At 36.7% G+C, this 25,370-nt stretch overlaps 1 protein-coding gene across 1 annotated transcript in view; it reads right to left on the bottom strand.

Moving 5' to 3' along the window:
• Positions 1 to 25,370, bottom strand: part of COL25A1 (collagen type XXV alpha 1 chain) — a 497,004-nt gene that overhangs the window by 27,392 nt on the left and 444,242 nt on the right. The window contains exons 19-27 of the mRNA XM_060416804.1: positions 22,241 to 22,303; positions 18,224 to 18,292; positions 17,181 to 17,225; positions 15,559 to 15,603; positions 14,522 to 14,599; positions 7,844 to 7,867; positions 7,176 to 7,220; positions 2,977 to 3,021; positions 551 to 631 (exon numbers count right to left, since the gene is read on the bottom strand). Coding sequence (XP_060272787.1) covers positions 551 to 631; positions 2,977 to 3,021; positions 7,176 to 7,220; positions 7,844 to 7,867; positions 14,522 to 14,599; positions 15,559 to 15,603; positions 17,181 to 17,225; positions 18,224 to 18,292; positions 22,241 to 22,303 — 495 coding nt within the window. The remainder of the gene's footprint in view (positions 1 to 550; positions 632 to 2,976; positions 3,022 to 7,175; positions 7,221 to 7,843; positions 7,868 to 14,521; positions 14,600 to 15,558; positions 15,604 to 17,180; positions 17,226 to 18,223; positions 18,293 to 22,240; positions 22,304 to 25,370) is intronic.

The raw sequence follows: 25,370 nt of genomic DNA, 5'->3' as shown, positions 1-25,370 counted from the left end.
GGTGCTGACTTTAAATAGCAGTCTTTCAGTTTTCACTGACATTTATGCATTTCCTTGTTTTAAAAAATGATCTAGGGCAGTGAGGTTTTCTACATTTTTTCCCTATATTTTTCTACATTTACCTCTCCAAATTCTCAGCAAAAATTATGGAGAAAACCATAAAAACATTGCCCCATAATACTGCACACACAAAGACAACACTTTCTATTGTAATTTGTTTTTAATTATTCTGTATTTTTTGGTTTTAAAATTATGATTTATTTAAAAATGATTGGTTAGACCTTATGTTAATGACCGACTCTATTTATTTTACTATCTTCTAGTGAAATAATTCAAGAAAACATAAAGGTTTATTTTGTAATTCATTTGGTTAGATGCTTTAAAACTTCTTCCAGTGCCTTAGTTGTAGTTATTAACCAAAAATACCTCAAATATTTAAAAATAAAAACATTATATAAATCATTGGATGAGACTGCAGCTAATAATACAACTGTTTTCTGATTATTTAATTTATCTCAATATGAACACATCTTTAAAAGTAAAAACATACCGGTAGTCCAGGAAGTCCAATTCCTCCTTTTTCACCTGGCATACCTGGGTCCCCCATGTCTCCCTTTGAGCCTTTGAGTCCCTACAAATGACATGATTTGCACTTAAGAATCATACTGACCATTGATGGTTACATAGTAGGGAAAATGGAATTCCAGATCAATTTTGTCAACAAATGGATCCTATGCTGAGATGATTCTGATTTTCATTTTTAGGTAGAGTTATCTCTTACAGCAACCTTCTACATTAATCACTATAATTTCCCCTTGTAATGGAAGAGATTAAATTCTACTATTTAGGCCATTTAAGTATGAAAAGCATAAGCATAAGCATAATTGTTGACGTCATTTCTTCTGATTCCACATTTTTACCTGGTAGCTACTTCTATGTCATCAGTCCTGAAAACAACTTAATGGACTTAATGCATAACAGAACAGTACACATTTTGAACCAGGACCTAGTGTTATAGTAACAAAGGTACAAATAAGTTTCTCCCATCTCCATTCATTATACATCCCTTATCCTTCCTTAATTGTAGGCAGAAGTTCTGGTCACCAGCTTTCAAGGGTTCAATCTACAGACTGGGAGATCACTCATTACAGTCATGTTCAATTAACGCTTAGAAATACTTCCACTTGTATTCTTATTTTGTTCTCATGACATCTCTCTCAGGTGATCCAGTATGTGATTTTTATTCTTGTTTTACAGTGAGGAAATAGATATATGTGGATTCTGAAGGCAAACATAGGAATTTTGCAATACTAATACTGAAATTAATGTACATCATTAAGCTTTTCATCCAAGGAGGCTTACTGCACTATGACCAGATGGCCCACTCTTCAGCAGAGATGATCATAGCTATTTTAGTTATGATTATAGGGCTTCCTGGTTGCAATAACCTGTCCAACTTTTCTGTACTAAAAACTACTTAAGGATAGGAAGGTTCTTGTTACTTAAAATCTATTTCATAGCACCTACTTCAGAGTCATCTATTAGGAGGACGGGTGGGCATCTAAATAGAGAGATGGATCTTAAAGCTAATCAGATCCCGGTTGGTTTTAGGAATCTACTAATAACAGCAGGATAGCCAACCCAATGGACCTAGTATAGAAGATTTTGTAAAGCCTATATAAAAATATTCAGCTATTGTATGTGTAGGGATGTCTATGTAGTATATCATAATATATATCAAATTATTTATAATGATTAACTGGGGAAATACCACTGGGTTTTTAAATGCTAATGTGATCTCTGATGGATACATTGGATCATCTAAAGTCTTTTATTAGCTACCACATGTTAACTTAGTGTGACATTATACGATTTCAATATACAACTCTGATATTAAAATAGCCCTTCTCTTAATACAATCTTCTGAGGAGTTCATTTCACAAGCTGTATAAATAATTGATTTCTTATGATTTTCTTGATTTTAGTCATTTCTTGGGTAAATTATAGGCTTCCTTGGTAGCTCAGAAGGTAAAGCATCTGCCTACAATGTGGGAGACCTGGGTTTGATCCCTGGGTCGGGAAGATCCTCTGGAGAAGGAAATGGCAACCCACTCCAGAACTCTTGCCTGGAAAATCCCATGGACGGAGGAGCGTGGTAGGCTACAGTCCACGGGGTCACAAAGAGTCGGATACGACTGAGCTATTCGGGTAAATTATGGAAGCCCAGAAAACAGATATCTTATCTTGAAACTAATTCTTGTGATTAGACTCTCTTAATATTGAATAATGTCCACATTTGCCTGGTCAGATTCATTTCTTTCAGGGGTGAGCAAACCATGCCATAGGGCCAAATTCAGCTCAAATTTATTTTAAAATAAATTTTAAAAATTTGATAGAGAATGTATATGGTCTGTAAAGACTAAAACATTTACTCCCTGGTCCTTCATAGAAAATATTTGCCAATCTCTGTGTTAGGGGGAAACCCACAGAGATACTGTCATATTCTACAAAACTACAAGTGTCCTGCTTGTTTCTGTCTTTTCTAATGATCTAGAAAATGAGGTGTAATCTTTATTTGGGAAAATAAAACAATATCAAAATAACATGTGTAAGCAATATCTAATTTTGTAGAAACTATGGTCACAGATTTAAATCTTAAATTAATTGGCATTCACTAATAAGGATTAGATAAGTCTTACTAAATTGGTAATGATCTTATAAGTCTAATAAAAATTCATGGATATGTCATTGGTAGATTGATCAGAGTTATTAAGACAAATCTAAGGTATCATATAACTTGTATGTTTCTACAAAGAAAAGCAATGTCCAGTTAAAACTAATTGCTTTTTAAAGTAAATGTAGTCTCTAGAACAGAAGGTAAAAAGAGAGAATGTATATCAACAATGTCTTCAAATCTATAATAAAAGGTGATTAATAATGATGCTTTAAATGACAGTGTATAGCTTTGAAAATTACCTGCTCTCCATCAACTCCTGGGACTCCTGGAGATCCTGGCTCTCCCTGTTAAGATAAAAATTAATGGCTAGCTTCTTATTTATTATTGGTAGCATACTACACTAAAAATGATGCAAAAAATGATGCTAGCTGGTAACAGTACAATTTAACTTTTCAGCAAATGCATCCTAACTTGAATATGTTATTATATCATACCACATCATTACACAAAGTGAAATAACATTTTTTGAATATTATATATAATAATATTTATCCATAGCTAACTAAGATCCAGCATTTTTTAAAATTTTATCCCCTCATATGAGATTCAGGCTAAAAAAATTGCTACTATTTGATGGCAGAGCATATCTTATAGTGACAACCTATATGCCTCAATTAATTTTTTTCTCCTTAAAAAATCTGTATGATGTCTCTTATTTTCAAATTTGAGAAAAGAGCAAAAACATAGCAGTTAACTTAAGAAAAAATAACATGCAAAGCCACATACATTTATAATATTTTACCTGGCATTATTTGAACAGTGAATACAAATTCATAATGATTGTGAATGTGCTATTTCCAGATAAGCCTCACTGAAGGATATAATAAATCAGATAATATCTTAATCCACAGAAAATTATTTGGGGATCAATTCAATTTCCTATACTATGCTAGGAATGAACTAAAGTTACTATTCATATTATGATTTATTAGAACCCTTGACAAACCTCAAATATATGGATTTATTTTTCTTAACTGAAGATGTTTCATTAAAAACAAATTTAAACAACATACTGGAGATGTATTCAAACAACAAATGTCCAGTCACCCTTCAATCAGAAACATACTGAACAAGCAAATTCTTTGAAAGATAAGATATTATATCAATGGGTCATTTAGGTAGACCCCATTATAAATATCTCTGATTTCCACATCATGGAAACTTTGTAAAACCAATTCTTTGGAGTGAGTGAATGGTTTGCCTTACAGACAGATTTCCAAGGGAGCTGACTTGAGGGTTTTTCTAGAAAGCCTTGTTTGGTGATGTTATAAACCACAATATTGAAATGGTTGGAGCTTCTTTCCCTGTTAAAAACTTTAAGAGCTGTTTGGTCCTAGTGTGAAATTTGATCCTTCCGAATGTTAAAGGAAGGCAATGACAAACAAATGAAAAAAAGAGAAAAACTTTTTTTCCTTTAAATTCCAGATTTCCTGCTCTTTGTGCTAGTGGCAATGTTTATTTTGCCACAAACAAGTCTGCTGAGGTTGGATGCAACTGGTTAAGCCCTAGTTTCATGCAATCTGAATATCTGTCAGCACTCTGGGTTGGATAATGGTTGCTACGTTTTTCCTTCCAAACTGTGACTCACAAATGTTTAAAACAAAAATACAATTCATGAATTATTTATCCTTCACCCACCAAATGTAGTTTGTATAGAGTTATTTGATGTATAGGGCTTCCTAGGCAGCGCTAGTGGCAAAGAACCCACCTGCCAATGCAGGAAACAGACCACATGGGGGTTTGACCCCTGGGTTGGGAAGATCCCCTGGAGGACAGCATGGCAACCCACTCCAGTATTCTTTTTTTTTTTATTTCTTCTTTTTCTTTTTGTTATTTTATTTTGTTCTTTTTTTTTTTTTTGTATTTTTTTCTTCAACTCCAGTACTCTTGCCTGGAGAATCCCATGAACAGAGGAACCTGGTGGGCCACAGTCCACAGGGTTGCAGAGTCAGACACGACTAAAGCAACTTAGCTTGCACATTTGATATACAAGAAGTCAAACAGTCCTTGTTTGATAAAGAAAGGAGAAATACTAATTGACTTGGTTCACATTCAGTCTGAGGCTCTGAGTCCTGAGCCGGAATGAGTTTTATATTTGGCTCACACTGCATTTGCTGATTCCAGTTCATAGGCACATCTCACTCCAATTATCCCACCTTTCTCAAGGGGAGCTCATGGAAAGCATCAAAGACTGTATTAGTTAACCCAGGATCCCAATTATAAGATCATTGTCAGGTGTATGAGGTGGGCCAGCGTGCCAGCAAGGTGGGAAGGGTAGCAGGTAAGAGGTAAAGAAGGATGACTAACCCCGTCCCCACCCTACTTGTCTAGACATTCATTTGGCCAGTTTCTGTTGCCTTTCACTTTCAATTCAAAGTCATTCTTGACCCCAAGGCAGAGAGCACACTTCCTATATGTTTCTTACCCAATGCACTTACTCTATTTACTAATAACCGTGACTTTCCTTTCCTTTCTCCATCCTTGAACTGAAAGCTCCTTGTTGAAACCCTTTACTATATCCTATCTTTGCTAGGTAATAGTACTTATCATGGAATAGAGGTCCACCAATTAATTATTGACTGATACGATTACTAAATGAATAGCAATTGAATTATAAAGCACAGGGGATGTAGGCCTTAACAACATAGATTTCTTGGCTAGGTAGTCCTTCTTGCCTCTTTTGGGTCAAGTCCTTTTGGACTTCTGCAGGCCTCTGAGCTACAAAGAAGAGTCAAGTCTCAAGTTTTTTGAAGTTTGTACAGAATAAGGCACACATTTAGCACTGAGGACAATTTTGCTTCTGGAGACTTAATCAAGTGAGGGGATAAAGCAAGGTACTCAGACCTTGGTTGACTCTACACGGAGAAAAAAGGAATCTGCAGATTCTCGTTTTCTAGTCTAGCTCACCAAGATATTAAAGAACAGGGATCCAATGACTTTTGCATACCATGTCAAATACTGCAGTGGGACTGCAGATCATGAATTTATTTTATCAAAGAAGAGATAGACTTTTAATTTAATGACAGAAACCACTCTGTATGTCATGATCATCACCATCCCTTTAAGGAACCTCTAGATGCACATACTATTTAAGTTCTATTTCTTTAAAAAATGTTTCTTGTCTCTAAAATAACTGAAACAGCCTATGTTACAAAAATTATAAACTATCTATGCTATCAATATTTTAAATAAATTATGTAATTAAATCTGAAATTATTATATAAAATAAATTATTATATTTAATTTATTTGTGTAAATTTAGTGAATTATATTAAATGTTCAAATCTAGAAAAAAAAAAAAAAGAATAGGGATCCAGGCCAACTTGTTTACCAGGAATATAGGCTGTATATTATTGGAGCATTTTTTTGTGTTATATCTCTTAGGGACCAGAATGTGATGGAGAAATAAAAAGTAAAAAATCCCCAAACTGACATTAATGTTATACATGAAATCTGTTTGAAATTAGAGTCTATGTTTTAAATATATCTCACATAGCCAAGGATCTTTGCAATATTTTACCCTGTATTCCTTTTTCTAATAGAAAAATAATTGTTTCTATGTGCTAGCTTTCTGCTTTTAAGTATCTTGAAAGAGAAAAGTACAAAAACTGATCTGTGCATTTGCGTGTGTGTGTGATAGATTTTGCAAATAAACTGCCTTAAGAGGCATAAATAAAAGATGGATTTTGACACCACTTGAATCACCTACAAAGAACCCAATGACAAAAGTCATATTTCATCATATGTAGTTCAGTCCTGAAAAGACAGAGTTGCTGGCCGTGTGTTAACTGATTGAGCATGGTTGAAAAAGTTTTATTTAGTTTGGAGAGAAAAGTTAATGCTACCAACAATTTTTGATATAATCAAGTAATTTTGTTCCTTCTGTTTATAGTTGGTATGTTTTATTAGATGAAGTTTAAATGGCAGAACAATTGAATATATATACAGTATGTGTTGTAAACACGACTTCGAATTGTTTCCAAAATTATCATTTGTGAATGTGTCATGCTGAAGCTTTTCTTGTTCTTTTTATTACAAAAGAATTGAAGATAAGGATCTTTTTTAATGTCAGAGTAAATCTTCCTTTAACCCTTCTCTATTTAAACAGTTGCCTTTTTTCCATATACCACATTAGGTGTTTCTTTACACTTACCATTTCTGTAAAACTTATTTCTCCTTTGCTTAATACTCTGTTTTTCTAAGTGTTCTCCCTCTAATGCCATTGCTATTACTTTCACTTCTTTTCTAATTTTTTTTTTTTTTCGGATTCCTCTTCCTTCAGTCCAGAACTCAATTTCTATTTTCAGCTCTCTGAAGCAATATTGCTGATCTCAGCTCTTCCAGTATTTCATAAGACTGATTTTTAAAGACACATATATTTAATATGGATTCTCTGTACCATATGTAATAAGTGGAAACAAATAAAACAAAGAATAACCTTTGGCCCTTGTAGTCCTTGAGGTCCAGGTGGTCCAGGGGGACCCTAAATCCAGAAAAGACAAAGTTTTAAAAGATAGCAACTATCTGTATTAAAATGTTTGCTTTAAATAATAAGCACACTACACACTTCCCTGATTTCTATCATAATCAGATATCCTCCAGTATTGATTTGCAAAGAGGAAACATTTCACTGGTTACATAATTATAAAAACTACGTATATACAAAAAAAAAAAAACCCCACCATATTTGGGTTAAAATAATGCTCTCAAGTTGATTTGTAAGACAATGTAAAATCATTGCTGCCCTGTTTCACATTCATCTTTCAGGGCTGAATTAACTTCCTAATATTTCCTCTGTTTCTAGAAACACTTCTCCCACCCGCCACAAATGCTTTCATTTCCCAAACACTAAAGAACAAAGCTGTATTACTGAGATAAGGCCAAAGACTTTTAAGAAAAATAGCAATAAATTTTTTCTTGACTTTTCTTTTTTAACTAAGCAGACAAAGTGATTCAACTGGGGCAAATGCTGTAAAAGGTTATTGACATAAGAAAATATATTAACTATCAGATAAAAACAATGGCTACATTAGTACCATTATGACCAGCATGCATCAACACTGAATACAACGTCACAAAGCACAGAAATCATGCAATAGGAGTTACCGTGACTGTTAAGGTGGTAATCCTCTGTTGAGAAAATGTATTGATAAAGACAGTTACCTAATTGTGTGCCAAAGTACAGTAACACATTTCTGAAATAATCAACTTCTGGATTATGTTTTGGTAAGAACGGACAAGAAACTGAGAACATATCATCCTATTTTTGAACAAATACCATAGATTGTTAAGATTCTCTTTACAAATTATTTCTAGAATTTTATTTAAAACCCTATGGATAAAGGAGAAAGAAAATGTCGAAATTTGAATTCACTTGACTTAAATTATGAAGTAAAATAGTATGCACCTGTGGTTTGTCCGCATAACTGTGAGCTAAGAAACTCTGCTACTCACAAGAGCTCTATTCCTAGAGCACCTTGATTAGAGAAAATGAAATACCTAACTGTATAAGTTATGATTTTGTCTTTTAGTTTGTATCTTGTTTGTTGTATTATAATTAGCTTAAGTGTGTGTTTGTGTGTTTGTGACATGACTAAGATAGGAACTGACATGGGATTCACCTTGTTTAATCTTAAAGTAAAGGGCTTGAATACTGTATCAAAATATATCCTCTCGAAGTGTGAATCTCTAAGACAGCCAATCCCTAATCCATGAAATGTTTTTGTATTAAGATTTTCTAGTCCAAGTGTTACACAAAAACTTCTGTAAGACACTTTTTTCTTTTCTTTTCTGCACTAATTTTCTTTTTTGCTGATTTAAAAAAGCTTTTTTTCTTTTCTTTTTTTTAATTTATTTTTTAATTTATTTTTTTAACTACTAATTTATTTATTTATTTATTTTTAAATTTTAAAATCTTTAATTCTTACATGCGTTCCCAAACATGAACCCCCCTCCCACCTCCCTCCCCATAACATCTCTGTGGGTCATCCCCATTAAAAAAGCTTTTTTTCTTAAAAATTATTTATTTTTGACTGAGCTTGGTCTTCATTGCAGTGCACAGGCTTTCTCTCGTTGCAGCAATCAGGGGCTACTAGCAAGTTGTGGCTTCTCGTTGCGGTGGTATCTCTTGTTGTGGAGCACGGACAGTGCTCGGGCTTACTGCCCCCTGAAGGTCTGTGCCACTTTATGGGATTTTAGAGGGGAGAACATTTTCTATTGGGAGTTCTGGTCCTAGAGAAAAACACTGTCCAGCTACAGGTGAACTTGTGAATATCAGTTTAACTCCATCCCTTTGTCTTCCACTACTCCATCAGTTCAGTTCAGTTCAGTTCAGTTCAGTCGCTCCATCGTGTCTGACTCTTTAGGACCCCATGGACTGCAGCACGCCAGGCCTCCCTGTCCATCACGAAGCACTATTCCATTCCATTATCTAACTCAAGATGCTGTTTTTATTGTGTTGTAAAAAGTAATTTTAACATTATCCATCTATCTCAGTTCAGACACTTGAGTTTTTAGTGATATAGTGTCATCATTTCTTAGAAACAATGTACTTATGCACACGTAGAGATGGTGCAAGTTTGTATTCTACAGTAAAATCAGTCATAGTCATTACAGCTTCAGAGAGAACAGGGTAGGAAAAAACAACCCAGTGCTTCTAAGGTAAAAGGCAAAATGGCCACAAACTGGGGGCAAGGTTATAAAAAAATCAAGGTCCAGATTTTTATACCATCATATACATATGTAACATAAGATACTACTTATTTTATACTTAAAGGATTCACCTAGACCAAGAGTTGAATTTATGGTTATGAGAAAGCTACTTCTCAGCTCCTGTATAAAGATGAGTCATTTTTAAAAGGCTATTAGAAAATTACTGAGCAGAAATAATTTCCTTGCCATAGCCTTCCAACTAAAAATTCTTTTTTTGACTAGAAAGCAAATCCAGAAAAACTGAGAAAAGGGAGTAGTTTAAAATGTGAACTCTCAGAAGTTTTCCAATCTGTGCCATACATGCTTCATTTTCTACCTAAATGCAAAAGTTTTTTAGTTTGTCTTTTTTTTTTAAATTTAAGGATAACAGCATATTTTATAATGAATTGCATAAATAAAAGAATATTATTAATGGAAACTGAATTATTGAACAGATGGGGCTTAAACGACTTTATTAAATAACTGTATTTGTGAGACCTAAAAATTATACAGGGTAGTTTCCACCCAGTTAGCAGAAGAACAAATGACGGAAAACTAAGGTAACTTCTCAAAAACATAATGTTTACTGCCATCCAGAAGAACCAGTGTGTAGACACTCAGGGACTTCAAAAATATGTTGGCTCACTTTGGATTTCTTGTGTGTGGTTCCTCTAAGTTAACATGACATAAACTTAGCAGGGTTCTCTGCTGAACTTCAGTAAAGATTTGAAAACCAGAATTTTGGATAGTGATGGAGAAAGCCATGTCATTCTCTACTGAGCTGCAATGTGAAATGGAAGGCATGAGATAGAAAAGCTGTAAATTGGTTGAAGGCTAGCAAGATGCCAGGTGATTTATTCTCCGAGATGCTAATGTGAATCTCTTTAGGATGAGAGGTTATTTTCTTTCATGTCTTATAATGAAGCAAGCTTAAAATCACCTCTGATTTACCCTAGAGAACAGGTTTAGTTTATATGATGTTGAGAAATTTTAAAAGCTTGAGTTACAGCTTTTAAGAGCTTTTAAATGAAAAGGTTTTGCTGCTAATTGTGGAAACATAATCACCTTAAAAAAATAAATGACTTATGACAAATGGCCATGTAAATACAGGCATATTTTGGAGATATTGTGGGTGAGGGTTTCACACCACTGAAATACAGTGAATATTCCAATAAAGCAAGTCATACAAATTTTTGACTTCCCAGTGTAAGTAAAGTTATGTTTAAACTATAATGTGGCCTATTAAGTGTACAATAGCATTATGTCTAAAGAACAATGTACATACCCTGATTGAAAAATACTTTATAGCTCAGGATATATTGTACAATAGCCAATATTTTAAAATAACCATAACCTTTAAAAATGACAAATCAGTGTATTGTTCACCTGTAACATATATAACATTGTACATTAATTATAATTCAATAAAAATACTTTAACACTAAAAAATGCTAACTATCATCTGAACTTTTAGAGAGTCGTAATCTTTTTGCAACCGTAACATCAAAGATCACAGATCACAGGGAATTCCCTGCTGGTCCAGTGGGCTGGGGTTTGATCCTTGGTCAGGGAACTAAGATCCTGCAAGCCATGTGGCAGGGCCAGGAAAAAAAAATCACAGATCACCATAACAAATATAATCAAAATCAACAAATTTGCAATATTGTAAGAATTACCAAAATGTGGCAGAAAAACATGTAGTGAGTAAATGCTGTTGGAAAAATTGAGCAAATAGACTTGCTGGGCACAGGGTTGCCATAAATTTCAATTTGTAAAAAAAAAAAAAAAAAAGCAGTATCTTCATAGTGCAATAAAGTGAAGCACAATAAAAGGAGGTATGCCTGTAACAATTTTCAATAGAGGCAACAGTAAAATTTTATATTTATAGGGTGATATTTTATAACTATAATATGCTCTTATTTATCTAATTACTCTAGATTTTTTTTTTTTGCTGGCCTTTCTTTTAGAGGAGGCAATAGTGACACAGAATTTGCAAAACTGTGACTATCCATCACTGGTTAGAGAACTAGAAGAACAAGTGTCTATTACTTCCTCTCAATCTAATGGCTATTTAGTTTATTTATTAAGTACTCAATCTGCTAGAGTACTATATTGGGAAAACAAAGAAATATTTTTGAAGTGAAAAAATAACGATAAGCTTACAAGCACAATGCTTACTTGCCTAAACAACTCCATAAGAATAATAAATCTTAAGGTTGAGACCAACCTAGACAGCATATTAAAAAGCAGAGACATTATTTTGCCAACAAAGGTCCATATAGTCAAAGCTACGGTTTTTCTAGTAGTTATGTATGGATGAGAAAGTTGGACCATAAAGAAGGCTGAGTGACGAAGAATTGATACTTTTTGAACTGCGGTGTTGGAGAAGACTCTTGAGAGTCCTTTGCACTGCAAGGAGATCAAACCAGTTAAAACTAAATGAAATCAGTCCTGAAAATTCATTAGATGGACTGATGCTGAAGCTGAAGCTCCAATACTTTGCCACTTGATGTGAAGAACTGACTCATTGGAAAAGATCCTGATGCTGGGAAAGATTGAAAGCAAGAGGAGAATGGGGCGACAGAGGATGAGAGGGTTGGAAGGCATCACCAACTTGAGGACCATGAGTTTGAGCAAGCTCCAGGAATTGGTGATGGACAGGAAAGCCTGGTGTGCTGCAGTCCATGGGGTCACAAAGAGTCGGACATGACTGAGAGACTGAACTGACTGACTGAAGATTGAGATATAAGCATGAACTAGTTGGTTGTGATGGATAGTGACTGGTTTACAGTCATACAGAACTGAAGGTGAAAAAGAAAGTGAGTGCACATCTCTTCTTTCATATCAAGATGTAGGTGTCAGATTTTTTTTTTAAGTACAGTGTATTCAGGCTCATCAACAAAGAATATTCGGCTCATAAAAAAAAAAAACTCTAAGCATAATATTAGATTTTATGGGTCTTAGAAAACATCCATTTAGAAACATTCTCATTTTACAGATCAGATCAATGAAATATAGACATTTTGTGATTTCCCCGAAGGGACACACCTAGTTAATAACAGAGGGGAAATCAAAGCAGATTTTGGTTTTAGACTAAGGGTAGTTTGCTTCATGCCAAGCTCTGTTCATGTAAAGGCTTTAAAACTCTTCCACAATTTTTCCATAAAATGGCCATGGCCAAAAACATTGGAGCATATCTTGGAAGATACGAGAATGTATACCTCTTAAAGGTAGTTAAAAGAATCACGGTACCACTGGAAGCAGTTCAAGGGAAATTGATAATATTGTTCAGAAAGTTGAAAACGTGTCCCTACATTTTCTAAGTAAGAGCTCTGACAACATAGTAGGTAACCAAAACTTCCTGTTCTTTTCTTTCTTTATACATGCAGACAGCAACTTCTGGGGCACAGGGGGCCCTTTAGAAAGCATGTTCTAGAATTTGACAGGAGCCCAGAGTCTACTGCTTGCGTCTAACCCACTTGTGCTGAGGAACACTCAGGCAAGCTGCTGACTGAACACACTGCCCAAGGGATGCTTCTCCAAGCAGGGAGCATGCTTTTCTTTGTGCTTTACCAGAAGAAGAAAAAGAATGAAAAATAGGTTAAGCTGAAGATAGACTCTGTAAAAACTATGTAATAAATGCTTTATTAGTTAAAAATGACAGTTGTAACAAAGGATCCATAGAGGTGTAGTAGATCTACCAGAATTTGGTAATGCTAGTGAAATCAGGCACGACTGAGCAACTTCACCTTCACTTTTCACTTTCCTGCATTGGAGAAGGAAATGGCAACCCACTCCAGTGTTCTTGCCTGGAGAATCCCAGGGACAGAGGAGCCTAGTGGGCTGCCGTCTATGGGGTCGCACAGAGTTGGACATGACTGGAGCGACTTAGCAGCAGCAGCAGCAGTGAAATCATATAGACGGAAAAAAAATCAAGCAAGTTCAAAATGGAAAAATATTTAAAACAACTAATTTGACTTTCGAGCAGAGAAATGGATTGTGCCTATGAACTAAGTGTAATCACTAATTCAACCAATAACTTTATTTAATATTTGCATTCCCAGACCTGGGTTGGACACATTGTGGGAGTCAAAATAACCATACAACAAGTTTTCTGTCAACAAGTAATTTACAGTTTGGTAAGAGGCAAGACTAAAGTAAATCAGAGGATTTGGAAGAATAATTAAATGTTAAACTACTGGGTCCTGACTGCTAATATTTAAAAGGATTCAGAGGAGGAACTCGTCTGGGTGGCAGCAGCGAACTATTGAGGAGGATTTAGAGATGAATGAAAGGAAAATGATGAACCAGGAAAAAAAGGAGTGATTTTTATAGATATGGTAACTATGTTGCGGAGAAATAAAAAGTTCCATATAGAAAAGACATGGTTATAGGGTCTTAAACATCAGATGGAGATGCTTAGACTTGATAGAGTAGGCAAGGGGGTCACTGAGGGTCCTGAACAGATTGGGATCATCAAAACAGTCATAATTTAGGAAAATCAGAAGAGTAATCCTCTTGACTACCCTCTATGTGTTTTTATTTGATGAAAGAAAAAGAACTGAACAGTAGCAATATTAAGAAGCAACTATAGAGGACTCGTGTGCCAGGCACGTTTCCAAGTATTTAGCCATGTAGTTCTTACAACAACACTATTTATGTTTTGAGGCAGATGCTATTATTGTCCTCATTTCACAGAGAACTAAATAACTTGCTCTAGCTCATGCACTTAGTAAGCAAGAGATCTGAACCCAGGCAGCTCCAACTCCAGAGCCATAGGGCTCTTAATGGTTTTGCTAAGTTTACTTTTCAAGAAAGAAGACGAAGATTGGCAAAACCAATATAAGTTCAACCAGATAAAGCTAAATATATCTGGAGGCAGAAGGAAAATAAAAGGAAGGATTGAAAAACACTAGGAAATAAAGAGGGTACACTGGGCCAGGGAGAAGGAGCTGAGTTCAAGAGATGAGGGAGAAGGTGTGTTTTGAGAGGTAGAGCCCTCTGAGAGCAGAGGCGGGTGGAAGGTGATATTTGCCCACACTCGAGGTCTCAGCGGTGTCCCTGTCTGTGTCAGGATGGGGAGCAGTCACTTGCCTGCAAGGCTTCGTGGAGGTTGCCATTGTAGTCTATGATCTCGGTGGCTCCTGGATCTCCCTTTTGACCAGGTGGACCCTATGAAAAAAATAAACCAAGAGAACATTAGGCTAGGATGGAGAAGGGACTATGGCAGAAACAGAAATAGCAACACACACGCTCTCTATGATCATCAATTCTCGATTGAGGCCCAAATACATGTTAAAATAAATAAACCATGTTCAGAGTTTGTCCTTATTTCAAAGCAGGCAAACTGCTTCCAACTTCCTGCCTATGGTATGTTAAAGATATTGTCAGATAAAAAAGAAAAAAGATTCAATATCAAAAACTGCTCCCTGAAAATTATTATATGTAGGCTAATCTGATTTGACTGACAAAATCTTGCTGGCTTTATTTATATTTATTAAAGCAACCCCTAACATCTTTCTCCTCATCCACACACAAAGACTGCTTCCTCATTCTTTAAGAAGATAGAACATTATACTATAGGAAATGCTTGCTTTTCCAACAGGAATAGAACTCCATTAAAACTGAATCAAACAGGGGATAAATATGTATGCATATATATATTTGAATATATATATGGAGGGAATGAATATTTTTAAGATGTCTACCCTATTCAGTAGCTCTGCCACTGAATTTCCATTAGGTATGTCCTAATTCTCTGTGTTTTAAAAAGGTTCTGAAAATTTGGCCTATTTGGACTATTTCTTTATAACTGAGTTAATTGAAAAGTGGAAAGTTCTACTGTTAGACGGCTGTGGGTTTGCGACTGCTCATTTAGCAGAGGGACAGCAGACAGAGTTCTTCACTTCTTCTTGCGGAGCTTAATGTGTCCAAATTTACAGACTCTGTGCTCCCAGCGACTACACTAAAAAATAGGAAGAAAAGGAGCGGTAGCAGGGATAATCACGGTGGTCTACCTTCTGTGCTATTACTGGGTATGATTAATCCAAGTGCCTCGAGAAAAGCCACATAGACACATTCTTCAAATCTAGGCTTGTTGGAGGCCAAAGCTGTAGACGAGACACACTCACCCTTGGTCCCAGGGCTCCAGAGTCCCCCTTGTCTCCACGATCGCCCTTTCCCCGGCGAAAAGAGAAAAAGAACCTAGTTAGTTAGTAGTGAGGCCAACAGTCCCCGAATATCTCAAATCCAAGGATCTGATATCCAAGTATTTAATCCAAGGATTTAAATCCAAGTATTTACTATCATTCAGTGGTACCTTTAATATGAACTTTTGAAATGTAAAATAGCAACTTGAAATACAATAACCCTTGACATGGCAAATGCTTCTTTAAGATGCCCCTTGAAGTGAGTGAAATTTCCCCCTTCAGATGACAGAGTATCTTGAAACAACAATACATACAGAAACTTGTTTACTAGGGATCTTAAAAGGCAAAGCAAGTGGCTTCTATGACACCCAAAGCTAAGCTTTTATCTCTCAGATTGAGCCATGTTCTTGCCTTTATATGAAGAGATTTGGTGCAAGGGAGGAAAGAGTCAACCAATTAACAGGCTGTCTGTTCTCTAAGAAAAAAAAGTATAGATAATCAGGACAAGGAAAGAAGAGAGATCAACGGGGAGCTCAGTGTTGGGAGACTTAGGAGGAAAAGGTCCCCAGCTGGGTTTCCCTCTGATGATAAGGATCTAAGGAAAACTTTTCTACTTAGGAAGTGCTGAAGAGGACAGCAGCCTGTTAGACCAGGGTGGCCAGGTTGAAGGCCAAGAGCTGGGCAAACCTGGCTCTTTCTCTTTTTTCCAGGGTAATAAAAAAAGTCTTTAAATGTCCACTTATAGTGTTATTGCCACCTCACCCCCCCTCCCTGGACAGACGTTTGGAATCACCTAAGCCTCAAACTCCAAAATATATCACTAAGAATACTTCAGAAAGTCTTGGAAATCTCAACAGAAAATTTGGAGGAGAGATTTGAACCTGTGTAGAACTGACAGTTCTTTCAAATAGCCTAAAATTTATAGAGCCCTTTTCCTAAACAGAATTCAAAGCATTTTTCTGTATCTTTCTACATATCCTTATAAACTGGATAAGGACCAGTGAAGATAAGCAGTAAAAAGGATTATGATTTTTCCTATCCACAATATGCTAGTAACATGGACCATAATAATTAAATTTGCTTGAATGGAGAATTACTAATATCTGTTTTCTGTTTTCCCCATTTCCCATGCTATTCATTAACAGAATCTCAAATAACATGATTCTGCTAATAGTATACAGATTACTGCAGGTTCTATAAGAACATGATAAAGGAGAGAATTTCCATTGGTGGTGAAATTTTAATGCAATGGAGGGAGTCAACTGACTTAAAAGCAAACTACAGTTGAACATTTATCACAAAGACAGCCAGGAAATAAAAAATAATATTATGTTGCACATAATGTAAACTAAGTAAAGTGCTTAATTTTTTCCAAATAAGCTACATTTATGAAACAGGAAGTACTTTTCTCTTAAAGAATGGTCTGAAGCACAAGAATACAAAAACAAGATGAAACAAACCAAGATATCATCATAAGGGTGAAATTACCGCAATACCAGTATGTGAAAGAGTCTAATCCGAAACGTGACTTTCCTGTGGGAAAGGCAAGAAGCACAGCTCTTGATGGCCTCATGTTATGTTAAAACGGTTACCCGGGTACTGACCTTTGACCCTTTTGGGCCTCTAGTTCCTGATTCACCTTGCTTCCCCTATTATAGAAGAATATAAAGATGGAAAAGAGAATAATAGAGGGAGATAACAATAGAAAAAAGAAATTAGCAGTGACTCGGAATAATGGAGAAAAATGGAAACACTTTATTTTAACTGCTTTGATATATGGCTCTATATAATGTGAACTGTTACAACACTGAACATAAGCATTATCGCCACATCATTAGTTCACTCCCTGGTCTCTCCACCAACCTTCATGTCATAATAATTCTAAAGACTGACCGCCCATTGTCGGATGGGAAGAGTGCTGTAGATAATTCTCAGTAGTCTCAAAAGCGTTTGCTTATAAATTTCCTTTTCATCAAAGAGGAAGTCATTTCCCATGTCTCTAGGATGGATTATTAAAATAAAGTGTTACCATATCAGTTTGTAGGAAGTTAGAGGAATAGAGGGAACAGTCAAATAAATCCTTAGTTCTCATATTTTCAAGGTGTTACACACCGTCAAGTTACCATGGAAACTAATGGTCTGGATCCACATTTTCCTCAGTAAGTTTTTGCTTGCTTGTTTATTTTTGTTATCTATCTATCTATCTATCTATCTATCTATATATATATTTAAATGCAGGGATTTTTTTTTTTGTTTTTGGCTATGCTGTTCAGCTTGTGGGATCTTAGTTCCCTGACTAGGGGTCGAACCTGTGCCCTCTGCAGTGAATGTGCAGAATACTAACCACTGGACTCACTAGGTTTTAATATGCTTTGAGTGGTAATGTGTTAATGTGACAGTTCCTCCCCATTGACATTTGGATGTGTTATTAAATTTGTTGACTGAATAGAATGGAGTAAACTGGAAAAGTTGAATTGTAAAACCCCTTTTAGAAAATAACAAACTGGTATGCATTTCAATGAATTATTTGTGATTTGGGGCTGTTTTAATACCCCTTGAATAATTTTATTTTAGTTGCATGTTCTAAAAGTAAGTGGTATACATTTCCAAACTGAGAATGTTGTTTTCCAGTGTGAGAATAACTGACCTTTTGTCCTGGGGCTCCGGGCTCCCCTCGATCCCCTCGTCCAGGAGGCCCTGCCTCCCCACGTTCGCCCTGTCACAAATCACAAAATAAGTGAATGGTGACCCATCTTCCCCCTAACCGGTCCCTGTAGATTAATGAGTGAAGTGAATAAAATCAAAGAAAGTAGAAGTTCAGTTCAGTTCAGTCGCTCAGTCATGTCCAGCTTTTTGTGACCCCATGAACGCAGCACACTTCCCCCTAACCAGTCCCTGTAGATTAATGAGTGAAGTGAATAAAATCAAAGAAAGTAGAAAATGACTATTTATTTACTGCATACTCAGCATTGTATCAACCTCAACATGGATTATCTCATTTAATAATCAAAATAACTATACAGTGTTTGCATTTTCATCCCCATTTTTACAGACGAGGAAATGGTTTGGTAAATGCCTGTTAGACACCTAAGTTGGTAAATAGAAAGACCTTTAAAGCGAATTGATAAGGGCCATCATTAAGCCTCACCACAGGCACTAACATAGTCTTTACTCCGCAGTGACTTTTTAAGATCTGCTAGGAAGAAGCATGGCAAATGACTAAGCACCAGGTTTTGTAATTTGACATTCTCTACTTTAATCCTGGCCCTGTTACTTACCAGGTCTGTGTTTTGGGGAAAATTAGTTAAGTTCTAAAAGCCTCAGTTTCCTCTATAAAATGGAGAAAATTATAGTACTGGTTTCATAACTTAAAAAGTCCTCGTCACAGTACAAGACATGTAGGTATTACAGTTTTTGCTATATTTATAGATCTGGGAATGATGATTGTGGCCACTGCCCTCAGGGGGCCAGTGCTCTAGTAAGAGAAGATCCACATGAACAAAATAGCTTAGAGTGAAGGAATAATGTAAAGTCTAACGTGAGAGAAGAAGAAACTCCACAGGGTTTTCAACCGTCTGGACTGACTTCTTTTTGCTGAGACCTGGGTCAAGTCCTGAAGGATGGGTAGGGTGTATTTTACAATTATTATTGCTTATGACTGTGCTTTTGATAAGTGCACACAACACTTTACATGCATTATCCTATTGAGTTCTCAAGACAAATGAGAAAGGTGTCCGTATCCATAGTCTACAGATGAGGAAACTGAAGCTCAGAAAGGCTAAGTAATTTTCCCAAAGCCTTTATCGTGGGAGAGCTGTAATTTAGAATGGATTGTACTCAATCTTCAATTTTTGCATAGATGTTTTGGTATGTAAATATTTTGCACATCTCTGGTCATTTTCTCATGATAAATTCCTAGTGGGGAAATGTCTGTGTCAAAAATAAAAACATTTTAAAATCTTGCCAAATCACCCTCTAGGAAGATGGTTCTGTTTTTCCCTGAACACAGAATTGAGAGTGTTCAGCTTCCTGTGTGATGAGTAGAATTTCAATAATCAAACAAGTTTTGACTTCTGGTGATGGCATGTTTATGGATGAAGGAGGCACTTTCCTCCATAAAGGATGGATTCATCTTGGGAAGGAAAAGAAAGTAGGGTTGGATTTGCTATGGGTGATGGAGAGCTTTGAATCCCAAGATCTTTGTCTGTATCATACCCACTTTGGGAGGACTCTGTGGTTTTGCAGGGGAGGTCGGATAGATTAGGGCCAGGATTATGGAAGACTCAGTAAATTTCTCAGTATGAATCAAAAGGGAGTAGGAGAATGGAGAGGCTGAACTTGACTGGAGGCAGGAGATGGAAAAGATGCTCCAGAAGGGATTTTTCAGGGATTAAAAACCGAAGTGCTTCTACTGGTATATGGAATTTACATATATAAATGTTTGGTTATTTGCTTAATATTTTACAGATGAATTCTAAAATGGTAACTATAATCTTATTTTAGGGAAAAGCAAAAATCTTAGAAAATCATTTCTCTATAGTATATATATCATAGGTGTGAAGCCTATATATGTTTCCCTAAGAATCACTTATTAACATCATGCCCCTAATTAATTGCTTATTATTCTCTGAATTATATTTTTTTCTTTCCTTCCATCCCTTTCTCACACATATTGCAGTGTAAGCTTCAGTAGAAACTATTTTTGTTGCATTTAATCTCCATTCTAAATAGTAGAAAAATGTCTGGCAAAAAATGTGTTGAATTAATGAATAAACAATATTATTCAAAGTTTTCTAAATTATTCATGATAAAGTCCTATTTCTTTAGACTGATGTAGATTTCTTGCAGGCACTGATACAGATGCTGAGAATACAGCAGCACATAAAACAGGTTTTTAGATACCATTATACATCTTCTTCATTATGCTCTCTCTTCATTGTGTTGGGGATAAAATATGCAGTGTTAGTTTTTTTAAAATATGAATTTATTGGTACAAATCCAGACTGTCTACCCAAGTGGAAAAAGACTAGTATGTGGCTGAAAGAGATTTTGAAATAATCATGATTTTTCCATTATGATACCAATTTCATGTCAGGCAATTTAGCCAAAAATTAACTTCAAAATATTCTTAAATGAATTTCTTATTCACATCCTTTCTTGTGGAACTACAAAGCAGTTACAGTACAGTCTTTACTTTTATTGGGAGTGCAGAGTAATACTTGTTTAAAAGTATTGAATCTGTAAAATCAGCCCAGGTTCTTCATGAACAGTAATTAATGTTGGTTTTATAGCTCTGCCTCTGGAATTTTTTGACTATGGAACAGTTTAAAATAAATGAACAAAAAGAAAAGATATTTAGGGATGAACTCTACTCTCCAGGGGTCTGTCTGTGTTTCTTCTATTTTCCCTTGTTTTGCAAACAAAATGCCACAAACACTTAGAAATCACATTCATGCCCGGTCCTCACTGGCACTGAGCAGGTTTCCCACTTCTTTGCACTCATCCACAAAGCCACCTCTTTCTCTGCCTGACTCTGAGGCTGCAAGCCGTACAACAGTTCTGACGTGGACACAGGATGCCTATTATCCTCTTGATCTAGCTCTCTTGATTCTAGAAAGTGCATTTTGTGTGTAAACCTGTTCAGGCTAAAGCAGGCATTCCTCATATTTTGTTAATAAGCTTGTCAGCTCATTATGTGAAAAAGAACTTGCTGAGAAAAGAGCAATTTTGTGTAAATTTGACCGAGCTTCAGTCCCCCCTTAGGCCACGCGTAGTTTCCGTTTACTAGGATTAGAGTTATTTTCTCTTGACCAGCGGAAATGAGGACTCCTCTGTCAGAACAGACCAGGAACATATTTCTCGAGCTCTTGGAAATCATCCTGGCTTATTTCTGGTGAGTGCAATACACATTGAGGCAAAGACTGCTATGGTTTAAAAATAAAAGAATGCAGTGTGATCTAATTTTGCTCTTTCTTTGATTCATGAGTCTGTCATGAATACAGTTCCATCCTCGGAACGGTACCTTTTTATGTCTTTCCGGGTAGATAAAAAGGGAACCATGGCTCTGACTGTATCCACAGCAACATAATTTTTTATATGGCGGCACAGAGATTTTGCTTTCAGGGCCCTCTCTCGGGTTGCCAAGTGGAAGATCACGAGATGGTTTTCATTACAGGATTTTTCTGCAGACGTTTTTCAGGATGGATCCTTTCAGGATGAGGCACTAGGAATCTATATGACGTGAGTACTTGCCTTTGAAATCTAGGGAGTAATGGGGGAATAGCAATCACGTTTGATTTACAAGTCTGTCTTAAAATGGGTAACGAGGAGCTGGAGTTAATGAGTTCTACCTCTTCTCAGAATTGCCTCCCTTTTCCATATGGCCGGAAGACTAACAGCATCACATCAATTTAGGCGCAACTGGGGGACAACTGCAACAACGAATGTGTTCCACCATCCTGTTGCCTTGCCTAAGGCTTTCTGGAATTAACTTCCTATTACTCTAATTATAAGAACATGCTATTCCTACTAGAAGTGTTGGGAATGGGTGCTAAGCTGTTTAGTTCCCTATTAGGCAAACCTATCTGGTCACCTGAGTAACAAATTGGACTAAAACTATGTCACAGAAATTTTTCAGAAAAGAAGGGGAAAACACTCTACTTACCTTTGTTCCTGGTAATCCTGGTAAGCCTGGTTCTCCTTGAGGACCAATGAAACCTGGTTCTCCCTTAAAAAAAAATGGACAGAGGAGATCACCACATGTTTGACAGTAAATATGTGAACTACTGTTTGTCCCCAGTGGCTCAGCTGATAAAGAATCCGTCCACAATGTGGGAGACCTGGGTTTGATCCCTGGGTTCGATCCCTGGGTTGGGAAGACCCCCTGGAGAAAGGAATGGCTACCCACTCCACTATTCTGGCCTGGAAAATTTCATGCACTGCATAGTCCATGGGGTCGCAAAGAGTTGGACAAGACTGAGTGATTTTCACTTCACTGGGATTTTACTTCTTTGATTGTATACAGCTTTTGCTGAGATTCAGATACTAACTATAAAATTAATTAGAATTGGTAGAATTGGTTTTGTTCAGTGACAACACTTTGAGCAAAACTTTGGAGAAGCTCTGAAAAGTAAAAGTGACAAAGAAACCAGATAAATGTCTTTACAATTTTATTGTCTCATGCTTCTTATCATTTGCCTCATCAGGTCCATTATGTTGGGGTGGATGCGGTAGGCAGCCTCTAAGATGGGCCTCAATGATACCACTTGCTGGTATTCAATTCCCTTGCAAAACCCCTCTGCTTGAGTGTGCACAAGATTTACTGACTCATATCTAATGAGCAGAATATGAAAGAAGTAATAGGATATCGTTTCTGAGACTGAGTTATTAAAAGACTGTAGCTTCCATCTTGAGGGCTCTTTCTTGTCCTCTCTCACTTGAGTCAATTTACTTTGGAGAAAACAAGCTGCCATGCTGTGAGTAGCCCTATGGACAGGTCCCCAAGGTGAGGACCAAGGTCAGCCAATGGCCATGTATGTGTCAACTTGGGAGCAGGTGCTCCATCCCGTTAGAGTCTTCAGATGAGATCACAGCCCTGGCTGACAGCTGGATCGCATCCTCCTGGGAGACAGTGAGCTAGAGGCACCCAGGTGAGCTACACTCAGATGCTCATTCCTCCCAAAATGTGAGTTGACTGTGGTTTTAAGTCACTGCAGTTTGGGATGCTTATATGGTAGGCAGGAATGCATGACTGATTCAGTGGGTGTGGCTAGGGAAGAGATTCAAGTATGTTCAGCATAAAAAGCAAAAAAAACAAAAACAAAAACAAAAAAACTCTCCTTGCCACACCTCCAAAATCTCTTCTCTATCACCTGGAGGAAACCCAGTTGTGGCATCATAGAAAAATATATTTGGTCTTGTTCCTAGTTTCTAAAATCTTTGGAATTTCCTGATTAGTAAGAGTAATAGTCCCTTGGACTGCAGGGAGAGCAAATCAGTCAATCCTAAAGGAAATCAGTCCTGAATATTTATTGGAAGAACTGATGCTGAAGCTGAAGCTCCAATACTTTGGCCACCTGATGTGAAGAACTGACTCATTGGAAAAGACCCTGATGCTGGGAAAGATTGAGGGCAGGAAGAGAAGGCAGACAGAGGATGAGACAGTTGGATGACATCACCAACCTGATAGACACGAGTTTGAGCAAGCTTCAGGAGATGGTGATGGACAGGGAAGCCTGGCATGCAGCAGTCCATGGGGTCGAAAAGAGTCAGACACAACTGAGTGACTGAACTGAACTGAGGAGTAAATAGGAGCGTCTTTTGTTACTCACAACAAGCTCCTTTTAAAAATACCTGTTGCTAATGGGGTGACTGTGGTGGGCCCCTAGAGAGCTTCAGGATCTGGCTGTGATAAGAAGGTTGGAACTCTCAACTTTTCCCCTCCTCTTACCATCTCCAGAGAGGGGAGAGGGCTGGCAACTGAGTTAACTCAGCAGTGGGCAAGGTTTTAATCAATCATGCCAGCATAACACAGCCTCCGTAAGATGACCCAGGCAATGGGGGCTAGAGAGCCTCTGAGCTGATGAATATCTCCATGTGCTAGCAGGAGGCATGCCCCAACTCCACAGGGACACAGGCGCCTGCACTCAGGGCGCTTCTGACTTCACCCTCTGTATCTCTTCACGTGGCTGTTCACTTTCCCCTTTTGCACTACACTGTAATGGTAAGTATGCATTTTCCTGAGTTTGGGTAAGTCATTGTAGCAGATTATTGAGCTTGGAGAGGGGTGGGAATGGCTGGCTGTGAGTACCCTGGAATTTGTAACCAAGTCAGATGGGAGTGCAGGTAAGGAGGGGGCGGTGCTTGGACTGGGGTCTGAAGTGAGGGCCGTCTTGTAGGACGGAACGCTTAAACCTGTGGAATCTGATGCTAACTCTGAGCAGTGAGTATCACAATAGGACATGAGTTGGTGTCAGAGAATCAGAGTTGGAGAACCAGTGTTGGAAAAACATCATATATTTGGCACCAGTGAACACCCAAGACCAGTGTTCACATATAAACTGAAAGTTTTATTTTCTTCCTAACAACATGAGCTCAAATGTAAAATTCTAGCTTCTTGAAATCTGTAATGATGTTTTGAAGCAAAACAAAACAAAAACATAAAGACTCTGTTCCCATCTTTCCTGGGATTTGTTTGCTTATTTGTTTTTCCCCATTGGATTATTTCTGCTAATGTTGTTTGATAAATTTGATTTTCTTTTAAAGTAGCTAAATTTTAACATTTGTTTTTTTAGCACTGAGTAGAAAGATGCAGAGAGGATGTTTTATATGAAGTGTTAGAATGCCATCAAATATTTTTGAAATATTGAGTTTTTAAAAAATATATGCCATATAAAACCTTGGTATTGGGTAGGGAACAAAAGGATATCAGTACTATAAAATGTATCACATTGATGAATAACTGCAACAGAATGAAAGCTGAAGCAGGTAAGAGAATCAAGCTGCCTTTGATTAAGCCAGATGTTGAGGAGATTTGAAAAAAGAAAAAAAGATAATGTCACTATTCCTGCTAATTTTTTGTTTGTTTTTTAAAACTCAGCTATATTTCATAAAATGTTATTTAATTAACATATAATGACCTGTTTAAATTTCTCTATTTTAATTTCTAACACAGATATATCAATAGATATAAACAAATAAAAACTCTTTAAATCTTAATTTTTGGGTGTGTAAAAGGGTTTTGAAATTAAATCTTTGAGAACTGTTGGTACAAACGTACAGAATTGAGTCAAAGC

This window comes from Ovis aries, chromosome 6 (genome assembly GCF_016772045.2).
Source record: "Ovis aries strain OAR_USU_Benz2616 breed Rambouillet chromosome 6, ARS-UI_Ramb_v3.0, whole genome shotgun sequence".
In the NCBI taxonomy this organism is placed as follows: domain Eukaryota; kingdom Metazoa; phylum Chordata; class Mammalia; order Artiodactyla; family Bovidae; genus Ovis; species Ovis aries.
Note: the sequence above shows the minus strand (reverse complement) of the source record. Positions and strands in the feature narration are given on the sequence as shown.